This window comes from Miscanthus floridulus, chromosome 19, assembly GCF_019320115.1.
Source record: "Miscanthus floridulus cultivar M001 chromosome 19, ASM1932011v1, whole genome shotgun sequence".
Lineage (NCBI taxonomy): Eukaryota > Viridiplantae > Streptophyta > Magnoliopsida > Poales > Poaceae > Miscanthus > Miscanthus floridulus.
In genome coordinates this window covers 22,956,597-22,971,604 of record NC_089598.1, presented here as the reverse complement: position 1 = coordinate 22,971,604, position 15,008 = coordinate 22,956,597, and the positions used below count along the sequence as shown (strand labels likewise).

Genomic DNA, 15,008 nt, shown 5'->3' with positions numbered 1-15,008 from the left:
CCGGACACAGATTTGCCTGCGCAGCTCGCATTGGGTGATATGGAGATTCGCCCGCGCAGCTCGTGGCGGCCGGAGTGGAGCCCCGTCTTGCCTAACTCACCTTGAACCCTATAACGGCTCGCTCGTTTGGAGTCATTCCTGCACAGAATGATTCCTGGTGAAGTCTGCTATATACAAATTAAATAAGCGTTCCTAGCCGAAACGGTTCCGGGATGTGATTCCCCGGGAAGCGAATAGGCTCTAACACTTCTCGCTTAACAAAGAAGGAATCCATCACCTCACGAAACGACTGGAGTGGCACGTGCTCCTGGGGGAGCCCGATAGCGGAAGCAACATTGTACGTTCCAACGACACGGGTGTAGGATCTGGTTGCGGCGCGCACAGATTGTTGTCATATATGGCGCTAAAATCCCACCTCGAAGGCGTGTCATGGGTCTTGCATCTTTCGCCCATTGCAAATTTGTGGTTTGATTACTTGTTAGTCGATCAAATATATAGAGATTCTTCATTACTCCTTAGTCAATTGAATTTAATGATTATGCATATTTGAAAAGCTTCTTTAGTACATGTACAATTTCGGCAAGTGGTAATAACTCGGGCCAAAACATTCATGAAAGCCCTAATGTTGCTGAATATGAAGAACAAGAAGAGCTCGGGAAGATTAAGAACCGCAATCACATGAGCATGATGTCGAAGGTATTAAGGCTTTTAACTTGGATGTTTATCCTGTTTCGGATCTGGGCCTTCGTGTACAATAATTGAACAATTCCATTTGGCACTCGCCAAAAAATTAGTTGTTATGTATCGTTGTATACGAATTTGTTTCTTAGACAAAGTGTCGCATGGGTGTTGATATCTCTTTTTTTTTCTTTTCTCGAATACACAAGAGGGTTGCATATCATTATATTAAGAAGATAAGAAAGTGATTTACAAGAGTTTGGCCTGAGGCCGAGTGGGGTGCGAGGCTACATCTTTGCTTTTACAACATTGAGATCCTGGTGGGCAGTGGACTACCACCCCCGACGCTAGCCCTCCTAAGTTCTTTGCCCACGCCCGTACCCATTGATCGGCTTCGGCCCTGATGACGAGCAAGAGGTCTTGCACCGTGGCCGTGGCATTCCTGAAACAGCACACTTTCTGCTCCTTCCAAATCTGCCAAGAGACGAGTGCAAAGAGGGAATCGCCACGGTAGGCCATAATGGTAATTTTAGTACTGCGGGCTGGTACATCTGTGTGAGTAGTTCTAGATTAGTGAAGCAATATTAAGTGGTTAATCATATTCAAATGAATTGGATAATTCATAATGAAATAAGTAGTAAGTATCCAAAATAGGGTTCATAGTAGTGGGGCTGCATGTTGGAAGAGCAAGGTCCCAATAGCTTGGAACATCAATTGACGTCTCTCCGATATCGCGTACTTATATTTATGCACATGTATGAGATATTTATGTATGGATGACATTATATGAAGTATGAAAGAGAGGGACAAAAGTTCTAGATGAGAGGGGCTTGTGTGGTTCAACTCTTGTGAGTGCAAGGCACAATAATTAAATATGATGCACAATGCAAGAATAAATGACATGACATAATATGCATTGATGTTGTTTGATTAGAGCTTAATCATATATACTACTATGTGTAGGTGACATATGGTATATGTGCTGTCGACTTAGGTTGACGGATACTCCGTTGGAAAGCAAGGACGGTCCGTGGGTATAGACACTTAGTGAAATTGAACAGCCTTGACCTGACGGACCCTCTGGCACAAGGTACAGACATTCCGTCAAGTTTAGGTAGTAACTCAGTAGTCTTGGGTTTCTATTTTATAATTCGATGGACCCTCAGTGGAACTTCACGGACACTCCGGTCAAATATAAAGACTTAGCATCTCTCGGTGGTCAAGTCGGTATGTGGCTAATGAACACTCCTACAGAAGTCATGGATGTTGGGCAGTGTTTGTTTGATACATCTCGAAATGTAAATCTTGTGCTAAGGTGTTTGCATGTGTAACATATTTAGGGTGTGTTTCTAGGATGCTATGGAACATATCTAGCTAGTTAGAAGAACCTACATAACATCAACTCATCATCTAGCTCAATGGAACTCTTTTCTAGGTGAAGAACCATGTGCTTCATGAAAGAATGTCTTAAGCTCAAGTCAAGCTTTCCATGGGCTGCTAGTGTGTTCCTAAGATGCTTAGGAGTTCCTCTAAAAAAGGATTTGTGTTCAAAGTGTCAAAGTGAAACTATAGGTTGCATCTTTATTAGGGTGCCTAGTGTTTGACCAATACATGAAGCATGAAAATGATGCCAAGTGCATATATGCAAGGAGATGATGCACAAAACAAGTTTCATAGATGGCACCTGCTTAAATGAAGTTAACAAAAACAAGTTTCATGAATTTTGATGACCTAGAGAATAAGTTATCTATTTATTAAACTAAAAATTTATTATTTTAAGTCAAAATTAAAATATATTTTTTGGTGTCAAATTTATGTCTAGATGATAGAGAATATTCTAAGTAACACAACAAAACTTGTTTCACAATTTTTGGAGTTCATGAACTTTACAAATTTGGGTTGTGCTGTTGTGCATTTATCGGACTCTCCGTCAAATATGACAGACCCTCCGGTGGAAATTACCGGACCCTCCGTCAAATATGACGTATAATCCGTCAAACCAAGGCTGCTCTCGGGTCTGGCTATAATTAAACGGAATCTCCGTCAAAATGACGGACTCTCTGTCAAACGACGAACATCAGCAGTGTAAAAATGTCGGAGATAATTCCCGGGCATCCGGACTCCAAATTACAAGAGCATCTCCCACTGCATGCACGTGTACTGCGGAGTATCAATGAGCTAGTACTGATATATACCCAGTCTCAAATTATAATTTATTTTAACTTTCTCGGAGAGCCAAAATATTTTAAATTTAACTAAAAATATAGAGAGAAATATAAAAATTTATAATATCAAATAGGTATACTATGAAAATATAATATAACTAATAAAAAATCTAATGTTAATCCAGGACGTCTGTCCGTCTAGACGGGACAGACCCGCCTCACGCCACGCGCCTCTACACATTCTCGCCTCACGCCGTGCGCCCCTGCACCTCGCGCCTCGCAAGACCACACTAGACCTGCCTCGCGCCGCATGTACCCCGCGCCGCGTGCCCTTGCGCCTCCCGCCTTGTGCCGTGCGTCCCTACACCTCGCGCCTCGCACGGTCACACCGGACCTACCTCGCGCCACGTGCGCCCTACGCCTCGCGTCTCGTGCTGCGCACCCCGCCCGTGCCTCGCGTCGTCCATGGCTCGCGCTGGCCGCGCCTCGTGTTACGCTCCTCGCGCCACGCCAACTAGCCTCCCTTGGGCAACATCAAGTAGATGAGCACATGTTACGACTGTATGTTTCATGCGCTTCAGATGTATACTATGTTTTATCTGTATGTTGCAAAAGTAGATCCAGTGTTGGATATGTTGCAATGGCTATACACGCATGTTGCAAGTGTATGTTTGAAATGTTTCAGCTGTTTCAAACGTATGTTGCAAGTGTTTTATTTGGATATTACATATGTTGCAGTGACTATAATGTATGTTGCAAGTGTATGTTCCAAATGTTTCACCTATTTTAGACGTTTCACCTGTTTTAGACCTATGTTGCATGTGTTTCATCTGGATGTTGCATATGTTACAATGTTGCATATATTTCAGACATATGTTGCAAGCGTGTATTCAAAATATTTTATCTGTTTTCGACGTATGTTGCAAGTGTGTTTATCTGGGTGTTGTAGTTGTTATACACATATGTTGCAAACGTTGTTCGTAAATGTTTCACCTGTTTCAGGCGTATGTTACAGAAGTGCTTTCATATTGTAACATTAACATATGTAGGAAGCGGGCGCATGCAGATGCAGTCCCATGGGCTTAGCGGTCCCCACGTGCACGACAAGCGAAGCGGGCGTGTGGTGCGTCAACAGGCATGTGGCGCTGTCCCTACCTGCATGCGCATCAATAGGCATGTGGCGTGCAGTTGTATGCATACGTGCACGGCGTTGCAGGCGCAGCAGTTGCATGTGGCATATGGGGCAGGCATGCAGGCACAATAGTTGCAGGAGGTGTAGGCGTTGTTCTATTTCTTCATGAGTGGAGCGCATTCGCGTGGGAACCGTGCATGCGGAGCCGCGAAGGAGAAGATCGCCGGAGGCAGAGCCGCAGAGGCCAGAGGAGCTGCTCTGTTATTTAGTCGGTGCACGCCGTTTCTGTCGTTCTTGCGCCGTTTCTATTTATTTATTTTACTCCGCCGCCGCTTGCGTCGGAGTGGGCCGCGCCGAGCTTCTCCTGCCGACAGCTGCTCTGTGTTTCCGCGGCCGGCGCGGCGTCAGTTCTCTTCCTGCCATCGGATGCCGAATCAACGGCGTTCCGCCTCGGACGTCCCTCGTTTTCCTGTCCACAACCCCGTCCTCTCGCCGACTCGACAGCTCGACAATAGCTACGCCCTTCCGGTGTTCCTTCTCGCTCCTCTTCCGCCGGCGCCCGGCGGGCCGTTCTTCTTGGATTCCGGCAGCGCCTCCCACCCACCCACCGCGGCCGCCGCCTGCCGCCCTCAACACCCGCCAGAGAAGGTAAATCCCACTCCCACCCGCACACTAAAACCCTGACCACAATAATCCCATTTTCTTTTGTGAAACATTTGTGACTTGTGGGTTTGCTAGATGTTCTGTACGGAGAGAAGTAGGTATCCTCAAAGTCAATGTCAGCTGAGCAGGCTGGTGGGTGCAGATTAGTCCAACACCATGTGATTTGCTCAATTTGGTAGACGAACTAGGGTAATCGGTGCTTGTACGGTCCCAATACAGCCATGGTCATGTATTGGTCCACGGCGCACCCGTGCTTGGCTTGGTTCGCTTGGGACGACGGCCCCCATCCACACTGGACGGCTCAGCTCCGCCATAGCGCTTGCAGGCACCTCAACTACCAGCCTAATTGTTGTATTGTTAGTGCAGGCGCAGCAATTTACATGTTAATGCAGTAAGCAGAGTCACACTGAAATGAGCTCTGATCTAAGATCTTGTATGTGAATTGTGAACAGCAATCTCAACTCCTGGATCCACCATGAGCAACCTGATAGAGTTTCAGACCTTTACTACTTATAAACTATATGCGAGTATGTGACACAACAATGTGGACGTTTTGTTAAGGAAGAGTGAAAAAATAATGCTTGGCAAATGTATGTGGTAGTTTCGTCTTGCATGCCCTCTTGAAGAAAATTGCAAGTTATCTTGCACTGCCCTGTGTTTCCTTCCATTATGACATTAATGGCTCATGGCCAAATTTCTGTAGGTTATAGAGTTGTACTTGTGACAACAATTCATTGGGCAGCTATGCAGTTCTGTTGACCAAATGCTCCTAGATATCAGCCTTACTAGCTGTCTTCAGTATAAGAAGGCATATTGTGAAACGAGGTACTCAAGGTTATCAGTTTATCACCTGCGCCTGCAGGAGTGAGAGATAGCAATGGCACACGCAGAAGCCGGAGTATCTCTACCAGTGCCAAACGTGCAGGCACTTGCAGAAACCTACAACAGATCAGATGAACAGATCCCTGGAAGATACATCAGGGACGAAGAGGGTGCTGAGGAGGTTATCATTGATCATGATATCTCTTCTGCAATTCCAATCATCGATGTCAACAAGTTGCTGGATCCACAGTCATCCAAGGAGGAGTGTGCGAAGCTTGGATCTGCCTGTAAACACTGGGGTTTCTTTCAGGTATACAAAGCGAAGCTCTAGCTGTTTCATAAAGTAATATTTAGGTCCAACCTAAGTTTAATCTGTTGAATTGCAACTGCTCTTTGGAGTCGATGTTGTTTCACATCACAGGGAAAAAATGTCAATAGCTACAAGTTAGTGGTGTGTAGCTAACTTCAGTCTTGGCATTTTTTGCAAACCCGCAAGATCTTGTTTATCGGTTGATAATGAAAGAATGTACAAAAAAAACTTTTGTTCTACACTGGTTGAAACCACAGGTCATTAACCATGGTGTACCAAACGAAGTGATCTGCAACTTCAGGAACGACATGACCGAATTTTTCAAACAACCACTGGAAGCAAAGAAGGCGTACTCGATGATACCAGGCAATCTTCAAGGGTATGGCCAGCACTTTGTTGTTTCTGAGAACCAAAAACTGGACTGGGCAGATTTGCTTGGCCTTGTGCTCCGTCCGATCGATTCAAGGGACATGAGGTTCTGGCCTAGTCACCCTCCATCTTTTAGGTTTGCCTGAACTCAAAAAACCACTATTCTACATCATGAATCTTGATGTAAATACCACTTCACTATTTGTCCTTTTGACTACATCCTTGCATGATTACTCTTGACAGGAACTCTGTAGATAGGTACTTTTCTGAGGCAGCAAAACTAGTATCTTGCTTGCTGAAGTTCCTGGCTATGGACATGGGTGTTGAGCCGCAGTCTTTCCTGGAGATATTCAGAGGCCAGCCTCAAAGCATGCGGATGACCTACTACCCTCCATGCAAGCAAGCCAGCAAGGTGGTAGGTCTGTCACCACATACTGATAGAATGGGACTGACGCTGCTACTCCAAGCAAATGATGTTCAGGGGCTGCAGATCCGGAAGGATGGCAAGTGGGTTGCCATAAACGCCATTGATGGTGCATTCATCGTTAATGTTGGAGACACGCTTGAGGTAAGTATTATAGTAATTATATGTGCCTGGTCTCTACATCATGTTATGTGAGCATTGTAGTTGTTTAGAGTGTTGCTTGGTGCTAGTAAATTTGGTTATGGAAGCTGAAGGTGTTTGCCTACCCATGATAGTCAATTAATCACTAACAGATTCTAAGTAATGGGAGATACAAAAGCATTGAGCACAGGGCCATGGTGCACCCAACCAGGGAGCGCATGTCAGTGGCACTGTTCCACGCGGTGTGCCTGGATGCGACTGTCGGCCCTCTGCCAGAGCTTGTGAAGAACGACAGTGAGGCACGGTATAGCTCAATTAGTTTCGTGGATTTCAGAAAGCGCTTCTTCGCGTCAAAGCTTGATGGTAGGAGTAACCTGGAGAGCTTGAAGAGTTAATGGTTGGCGTTTTTTTTCCTGGTGTTTGTACTGTGCTGTCTACTTGCAGCTTGGTCTTCCACTTCTGTCCCCCAAACTTCCTTCGGTACATAAGTTAAGGGTTTGAATTTTCTCCTGCATATGGGGTTGTAAAAGTATAGCTAGTCTCATAGTCATAAGGGTTTGAATGATGTGGCTTGATCTCTTGTGAGATGTGATAATATAGATCCTGAGTTGTTATGCGAGTTGACAGTTGGGTTGCTGTGCTCTGTGTTGCAACTTGCAACCCAGAGCAAGTGTCAACAGTTGGGTCATTTCTTCGAACAGTTTGGTTCATTGCAGCAAGCATGAGGGAGTACTGGAGTTAAGTTGTTATTTGGCTTAGTCTTTGTTCCGAAGTTGTTGTGGTGAGGATGGCCTAGCATCTAGTGATGGGGTTTTATGACAGGTAAAAAAAAAAACTTGAGCGCCACTTTTTTTTAGTATCTCCTTGTAATGATACTTGTGGCGATACTTTTGTCGCCCTTTTGGGGAAAAAATAATACAGTATAGATTATGTAGCTTGCAATTTTCTTTAGAGAGGAGCAGGTTTCTTCGGAGAAATGCCGGTGACCGTATTCCATGCATAGTGTCAGCACAATCTTTGCCAAATACGTATGAAATAATGAAACCTCCAGAGAAACTGAGACCAATACATCTTCAGCTCAACACCAGGATTCCAGTTCATGTGTATAGAAACATTTCCCCCAAACTGAATTGGGCAAACTGAGTGGAAAAACATCCACAGCATCCTCTGCTTGGCGGAACCCAGTGTCGCCGGAGAAGAAGCAAGAGTAAATATTTGCCAAAATCCCAACACATTGGAAATGCTATGGCCTTTTATTATTAACTAATGCTGCTAATTGGTTGCCTAACACCAGCTTTCTTCCGGTGGCCTCATCATGGCGCTCCATCGCCAAACAGGGATCCGGGTAGCATTAGACGCAGAGAGGGATAGCATTGGAGACCATCTGACCATGCATCTTTTGCACATGTGACGCGCTTTGCCTTTTGTTGCCTGCTTCTTGCTGGTCCTGGTCTCTTCGGAGCGTCAGAGATTACACACCGACACAAGAATATTCATGTGCGATCTGCCCCTACCGGCCTGCGGTCCTGCCCTGCCTTTTGGGGATTGAATTTTGTCAAAGTTTATCTCTCCCCCAAAAAATATTACCATGTTTACAATTAACTGTTTCAATATAATGACAAGAGGTGACCCATGGGTTTTCTCGCGTTTGTTTCTTTTGAGTTTTGAAGGGTTGCCAATCGCAAGAGCATGGATCAGCTCTCTTGTTCAGAAATAGATCAAAGCGCAATGCAAGGGATTTCTGACACAGGAGTACAGGACAATGCTGGCATATCTTTCATGCATGCACATGCATAGCCTGAGTACATGAATCTTTTTAGTTGATTGAAACTGCAAACTGTACGCATTAAAACTGAACACTCCGTTTATCATTGCAATTGTTGACTATCCATCAGCAACTGATACTACCAGTTTTCAATCTTTTAAGCTAAATCAGAAGAAGTTTCCTATGGCGAGGTGAAGCGCCTGAAAATGTCAAGGGCGGCCATTCTCTCATAAACTGGCCGACTACTTGTCTCCCAAAGGAAAAAGGGGGGCTAGGAATATTGGATCTAGAGGGATTTGCAAGAGCACTCAGATTGCGATGGCTTTGGTTCAGGTGGAAGCACAAGCATCGAGCCTGGAACAAACTAGACATACCATGCGATAAAATTGATATGGAACTTTTCAACGCTTCCACTGTGGTCACGGTGGGCAATGGTCACTCGGCTGTTTTTTTGACCTCTAGTTGGATCAATGGTCGGATAGCCAAAAGCATAGCCCCCAGGTTATTTGCCAAGTGCAGAAGAAAGAAAATTAGCGTACATAAGGCTCTCATTGGCAACAAGTGGATAGAGCATACTGCCTATTGCGACCAGAGAAGAACTAGTAGAATATGTGGAGCTATGGGAAGCCATACATCAAATTCAGTTGAACAACGACATCGAAGATGCAATAAGATGGCGATGGACAGTGGATGGAGAATACACGACAAGCAACGCTTACAAAGTGCAATTTACAGGAACCTACAGCAAGCTGAGGCTAACACCAATCTGGAGAGCGCGGACAGAGCAGAAATGCAGATTTTTTGCTTGGACACTGCTTCACCGCAAGATTTTAACGGCTAATAACTTGATTAAAAGGGGATGGCCAAACGATCCCATTTGCATGCTTTGTGGACTGCTACCGGAAACGCCACAACACCTATGCAAGGACTGTACCTTTACAATGGAGGCTTGGGCAATTTTACAAAATTGGTGCAATATTGACCAAATTCGGAATATACACCAAAATTGATCCATCCACAGCTATTGGAGGAGATGTCGAGCTACCTTTGATCGGACGCAAAAGAAGACTTTCGATGGAATCATAATCTACTTATGGTGGCACATTTGGAAGGAACGGAATAGAAGAACTTTCCAACAAAAGTCCAAAGTCGCTTCTCTATGCAAGGATGACATATCCCAGTACAGCTTGGCAACGCTTTCGAGCCTCTCTACAGTGCAGTAGTTTTTTCCTTTGCCGCCTTTTGTGCTCAGTTGTTCCTGTGCCAAAGCGGGGTTGGTTGTCGTTTTTTCTTTCATCCAGGAGTTGTTAGGGGTTTGCTGTCATGTTTTGGTATTTTCTTTGACCACGGCTGAGGCTGCAGTTGTTTTTTCTTGTTTCTGTGCTTTTTTGCTTTCCTCGTCTAATAAAAATTACGGCAAATCTTTTGCCGTCCTTTAAAAAAAAACTACTGCGTGATTTGCTAATTTCCCGCTTGTCATGTATTATTGTTGAAGTTATAAGACGCATGCAGCACGCTTGCTTGCCTTTCTCAACCTTGCCATCATCTAGTACTCCAGATGATAGCATGTTGCTTGCTCCCATCCTTGAAAACATGGTCAATTCTGAACCAGCTTTTGTGCCCGCTTGACCGGTCGCATTCACCTTTCACTGCCAGTCTGCCAGGGTTTTGTTAAGCTAATGATGCTTGCAGTTGCAGCATGGACACTCCTGAACCCAGCCACCCAGGCAGGCTAAAAGGAGAACAAAAACTAGGCGAAAGAATTCAAAAGGGAAGCTTTACTGCCCTCTGCTCTATAGTTGGCCATTTGGCCCGGGCACTATGGGCCGGCTCAAACACGGCACTAATTAGCACGGCCCAGGAATGGCCCGGCCCGACGGCCTTAGTGCCAGTGCCTGGCACGGCCCGGCCTTAGTGCCGTGTCTGAGCCGCCATTCTGGCCCGTAGTGCCGGCCTGGGCACGGCACGCTATATGGGCCGGCCCGGCAGCGGCACGGCTCGGCCGCAGGTGGCCGTTGGATCCCCGGCCTCGCTCCCATCTAACCGTTGGATCCGGCCGTTGGAATCGGGGGTATAAAACTGCCCATCCTGGCCGGCCGGCCGTATCTCCGTTGCCCTAATTCATTTGCTCTCACTCTCTGTCTCTCTCGCCTCGCTCTCGGCTCTCCTCTCTCGGCTCTCCCTCACAGCGCCGTCTCGTCCCCTCCTCTCTCGCCTCGCTCTCCTCTCTCGGCGATTCAGCGTCGCCGCGTCGGCGACTCGCTCTCCTCTCTCACCTCCGACTTCCTCTCTTCTTCTCACTCTCCGGTGGCCTCTGGAGCCACCGCTGGCCGGCACTAGCACAATCCCTAACCCTAACCCTTGATCTCGCTTCGTCCTCACCGGATCCATCGTCGACCACGCCGGATCCGTCGGTTTCTTGGCCAGGTCCGTCGGTTTCCACGCCGGATCCGTCGGTTTCCAGGCCGGATCCGTCGGCTTCCTCGCCGGATCCGTCCCTCGTCGTCTGTGCTCACCGGATCCGTGCCTCGTCAACCTCGTCGGCGACTGTGGTGCTCCGGCTTTGAAGGTAAGTCGTCGTCGACCTAACCCTTGCTCAATCCCTAACCTTAACCCTCAATCTCTACTAACCCTTGCTCTATTTTGTCTGAAGCCGTTGAGGGACCGGGGCGCCGACGAGTGGTGATGGCTGGATCCCTAACCCTAACCCTTGTTCTCTGCCTGTGTTTGTGTGATTATGTGACTTTGAGTCTTTCATAAGTTCTGTGAACATATAACTTTGAGTATTTGATAAGTTCTCTGAACTTGTAACTGAAGATTGAGATGATGAAGTGTTTGAGGTGTTTGATATTCTGATTAGTTTGAGGTGTTTGAGATGATGAACTTGTCCCTGATATTTTGATCAGTTTGAGGTGTTTGATCACTTATAGTGCCAGTGCCGGCACGGGCACTGCTGGGCCGCCGTGCCCAGTGACGTGGCACGACACGGCTAAGACATGATAGTGTCGTGCCTGGGCCGGCACCTCGGCACGGTGGCACTAACAGGCACGGCACGGCTAGTCTACCGTGCCGCGTAGTGCCGTGCCTGGCTGGGCCATGCCTGGCCGTGCCCGTGCTAGTACCGTGCCGGGCGGCCCGTTTGGCCAACTATACTCTGCTCTGTCAAAATCTGACTCACGCACACCAGCCTTTGGTTGGTGAGTGGCACAATGTATGCAAAGTTTTCCAGGGTGTAGTTAGCTCCGCACTATTCATAATCATAAGAAGATACTACATCCCTTGATTTGCCTTCGCATGAAAAGGTGTTTTGGATAGTTCTTTTTTCAAAAAAAGAAGAAGATAAACAACACATGCATTGTCTAACCAGTGGCGGATCTAGGAAAATTTTTAGAAAGGGCTGAACAACACATACCTCCGACTGTTGCTCGATCTTAAGTTTCTGTTAGACTAATGTAACTATAAAAGGGATTGTAGCGCCTGTGTGGTTAGGCTTGCATGCCACCCCCGGCCGTATATGTACTCTTGTACACAATATGGAATACAATCACTAATTTTAATCTTCTCACATGTATTCCATATTGTGTACAAGAGTACATATACGGCCGGGGGTGGCATGCAAGCCTAACCACACAGGCGCTACAATCCCTTCTATAGTTACATTAGTCTAACACTCCCCCGCAGTCTGATCGGGAGCATGACGAACGTTCAGGCTGGATCAAAACTCCTGGAAGACAGTGGTCGGAAGGCCCTTGGTGAAGACGTCGGCGTACTGGGATATCGTAGGAACATGGAGTACCCGAACGTGACCGAGGGAGACCCGCTCACAAACAAAATGGAGATCAATCTTCTCACATGGTATCACGCGGTTCCGTTCCACAACCAATTCCGCTGCCGATCCGATCGCCGCTCCGCCGCTGAGTCCATCGCCGGACGTGTTGCTGATCCGATCGTCCACCTCTCACACCTGCCGCTGACCAGATCGCCTATCCCGTACCTGACCTTGTCACCGAGTGCGGTCGCCGATCCCATCCTGATCCGATCGCCCACCTCGTGATGTCTCATCGCCGAGCGCGGACGCTGGTCCGATCCACCCGCAACTGCACGCCCATCCCCGTTGTGACTCCGTCACCGGGCGTGGTCGCGTGGCCGTCGGCCCGTCTACGATGGCCGATGATGATGACGCCGCCGCAACTGCTGCCAAGGAGGCCGAAGACCGTCGTCTCACAGTCAAGGCCGCTGCTCGCACCGACGCGGCCCGTCGGGCTGAGGAGGCTCGACTTCGCGCCGCTGCCCTCGATGAGTACGAGCGTGCCCATGAGGCCCTCTGGGCGCAAGCTACTGCCGTCGTCAACGTGAAGGCCCTCATCCCTGTCATTCTCGATCAAGCGATGAACACCTACACCAAGTGGCGCGGCATGTTCCTCACCGTCCTCGGCAAATATGCCTTAACTCATCACGTCCTTGAGGACGAAGCCTTCCCGTTGCGCCCGACATGGGTTCAAGCCGACTGCTGTGTCCTGACGTGGATCTACGGCACTGTCTCCGGCGACCTGCAGCAATCCCTGATGATGCGGCAGGGTCCCGCTCGCGGGGCGTGGTGCTATCTCGAGGACAAGTTCCTCGGCCAGAAGGAGTCCCGGGCGCTCCTGCTCGAGATGAAATTCCGCAACTTCCGATAGGAGTCCCTGAGCATCACCGACTACTGCCGCCAGCTCGAGTCCATGGCGGCTTCCCTTGCCGAGTTCGGCGACCCCATCGGGGATCGACAGATGGTGCTCACGCTCCTCCGTGGCCTCGGCGGCAAGTTCCACCACATGGTGTCCATCCTCAAGATGCACAGGCCGTTCTCGACGTTCGTGGAGGCCCAGACACATCTCCTGTTGGAGGAGATGGAAATCGACGCCCGTCCTCCATCCTCGCCGTCCGCCCTCGTCGCTGCGACACCGCGGCCTGCGGCCCCTGGCGCTCCAACACCTCCTCCAACACGCCCCCCAGCGCCCATGAGCAGCCAACGTACTGGTCGTCGTCGCGGCCACGGCGGACACAGAGCCCAACAGGGCCAATCGGCTCATCCTGGTGGCGCTCCTCCAGGCGGACAAGGTGCTGCACCCCTTGGCATGCATCCATCCTTTGCGTAGGTACTGTACGGATGTGGCCATATGACCAGTCTGCCCACACGCCACCACCTCCGCCGGCGTTCAGCGTCGTTCCACAGTACAGCAGCTTCGGCGGCGCCCCTAGCACCTATGGTGGAACCTACGGCGCCCCACCTCCTCCATACGGCGCGTTCTACGGGGGACCTGCACCACCAGTGTTTCAGGCGCCCACACCAGCGTACCAGGCAGCGCCCTAGAACCCTACTCATGGCGGGTCATGGCATCAGGACACCTCGCCGGTCGCTACTTCCGAGTGGTATGCCGATTCCGGTGCAGGATCGCATATGACCTCGGACGCTGGTAAACTCTCCAATGTTTCCCCACCCTCTTCATTCACTCCTTCATCTATCGTTGTGGGAAACGGTGCCTTGCTTCCTATCACAGCCACTGGATCACACACTTTTTCTTTACCACAGCGTACTCTTGTTCTCAATAATGTGCTGGTGTCTCCCAACATTATTAAGAATTTAATTTCCATTCGTCGTTTTACCACCGACAATAACTGCTCCATTGAGTTTGATCCTTTTGGCCTTTCTATGAAGGATTTGCAAACCAGGAACATGATCGCCAGGTGCAATAGCTCCGGTGACCTCTACCCGTTCTATGCACCCTCCACCAACACCTCTGCATTCCTCACTGCACCCACCTCCCTTTGGCATCGCCGTCTCGGTCACCTTGGGCGTGAAGCTTTGTCCAAACTTATTAGCTCCAGTGTCATTTCCTGTAATAAAGATGATATCGACCACATATGTCATGCGTGCCAACTTAGTCGCCATGCACGTCTACCATTTGGATTATCTAGCTCTCGAGCTCATCATAACTTTGATTTAATACACTGTGATCTTTGGACATCTCCCATTGTTAGTGTGTCTGGTTACAAGTATTACCTTGTCATTCTTGATGATTGTTCCCACTATATTTGGACATTTCCTCTCCGCCTCAAATCCGAGACTTTCTCCACCCTTTCAATTTTTTTTCGCTTATGTTCGCACGCAATTTGGCATCACCATCAAGAGTGTCCAGTGTGATAACGGCCGAGAATTCGACAACTCTCAGGCCCGCACATTCTTCCTCTCTCATGGTGTTGCACTCCGCATGTCGTGTCCATATACCTCTCAACAAAATGGGAAAGTCGAACGGTCTATTCGCACCATTAACAACATTCTGCGTTCCCTTTTGTTTCAGGTGAGTCTTCCTCCGGTTTATTGGGTTGAGGCTCTTCACACTGCGACATATCTTGTGAACCGCCTACCCACTAAAACCATCGCCTTCTCAACACCATACACCGCCCTTCATTCCTCTCAGCCCTCTTACTCCCACCTTCGTGTTTTTGGGTGTGCTTGCTATCCCAATATGTCCTCCACAACACCCCACAAACTCGCC

The 15,008-nt window shown here is 48.4% G+C and overlaps 1 protein-coding gene across 3 annotated transcripts; it reads left to right on the top strand.

Annotated features, from left to right (window-relative positions):
- Positions 1 to 4,298: 4,298 nt before the first annotated feature.
- LOC136529482 (2-oxoglutarate-dependent dioxygenase 11-like) lies at positions 4,299 to 9,874 on the top strand. 3 transcript variants are annotated; one of them, XM_066522558.1, is made up of 7 exons: positions 4,299 to 4,623; positions 5,501 to 5,770; positions 6,028 to 6,275; positions 6,383 to 6,707; positions 6,857 to 7,911; positions 7,999 to 8,543; positions 8,641 to 9,874. In XM_066522558.1, the coding sequence occupies exons 2-5, from the start codon at positions 5,516 to 5,518 to the stop codon at positions 7,097 to 7,099; spliced, it is 1,071 nt and encodes a 356-aa protein (XP_066378655.1). In that variant the 5' UTR covers positions 4,299 to 4,623; positions 5,501 to 5,515; the 3' UTR covers positions 7,100 to 7,911; positions 7,999 to 8,543; positions 8,641 to 9,874. The 3 variants fall into 3 exon arrangements, with proteins under 3 accessions (XP_066378655.1, XP_066378652.1, XP_066378654.1); XM_066522555.1 differs by having other exon boundaries at positions 8,632 to 9,874; XM_066522557.1 differs by having other exon boundaries at positions 5,342 to 5,770; positions 8,632 to 9,874.
- The last annotated feature ends 5,134 nt before the right edge of the window (positions 9,875 to 15,008 follow it).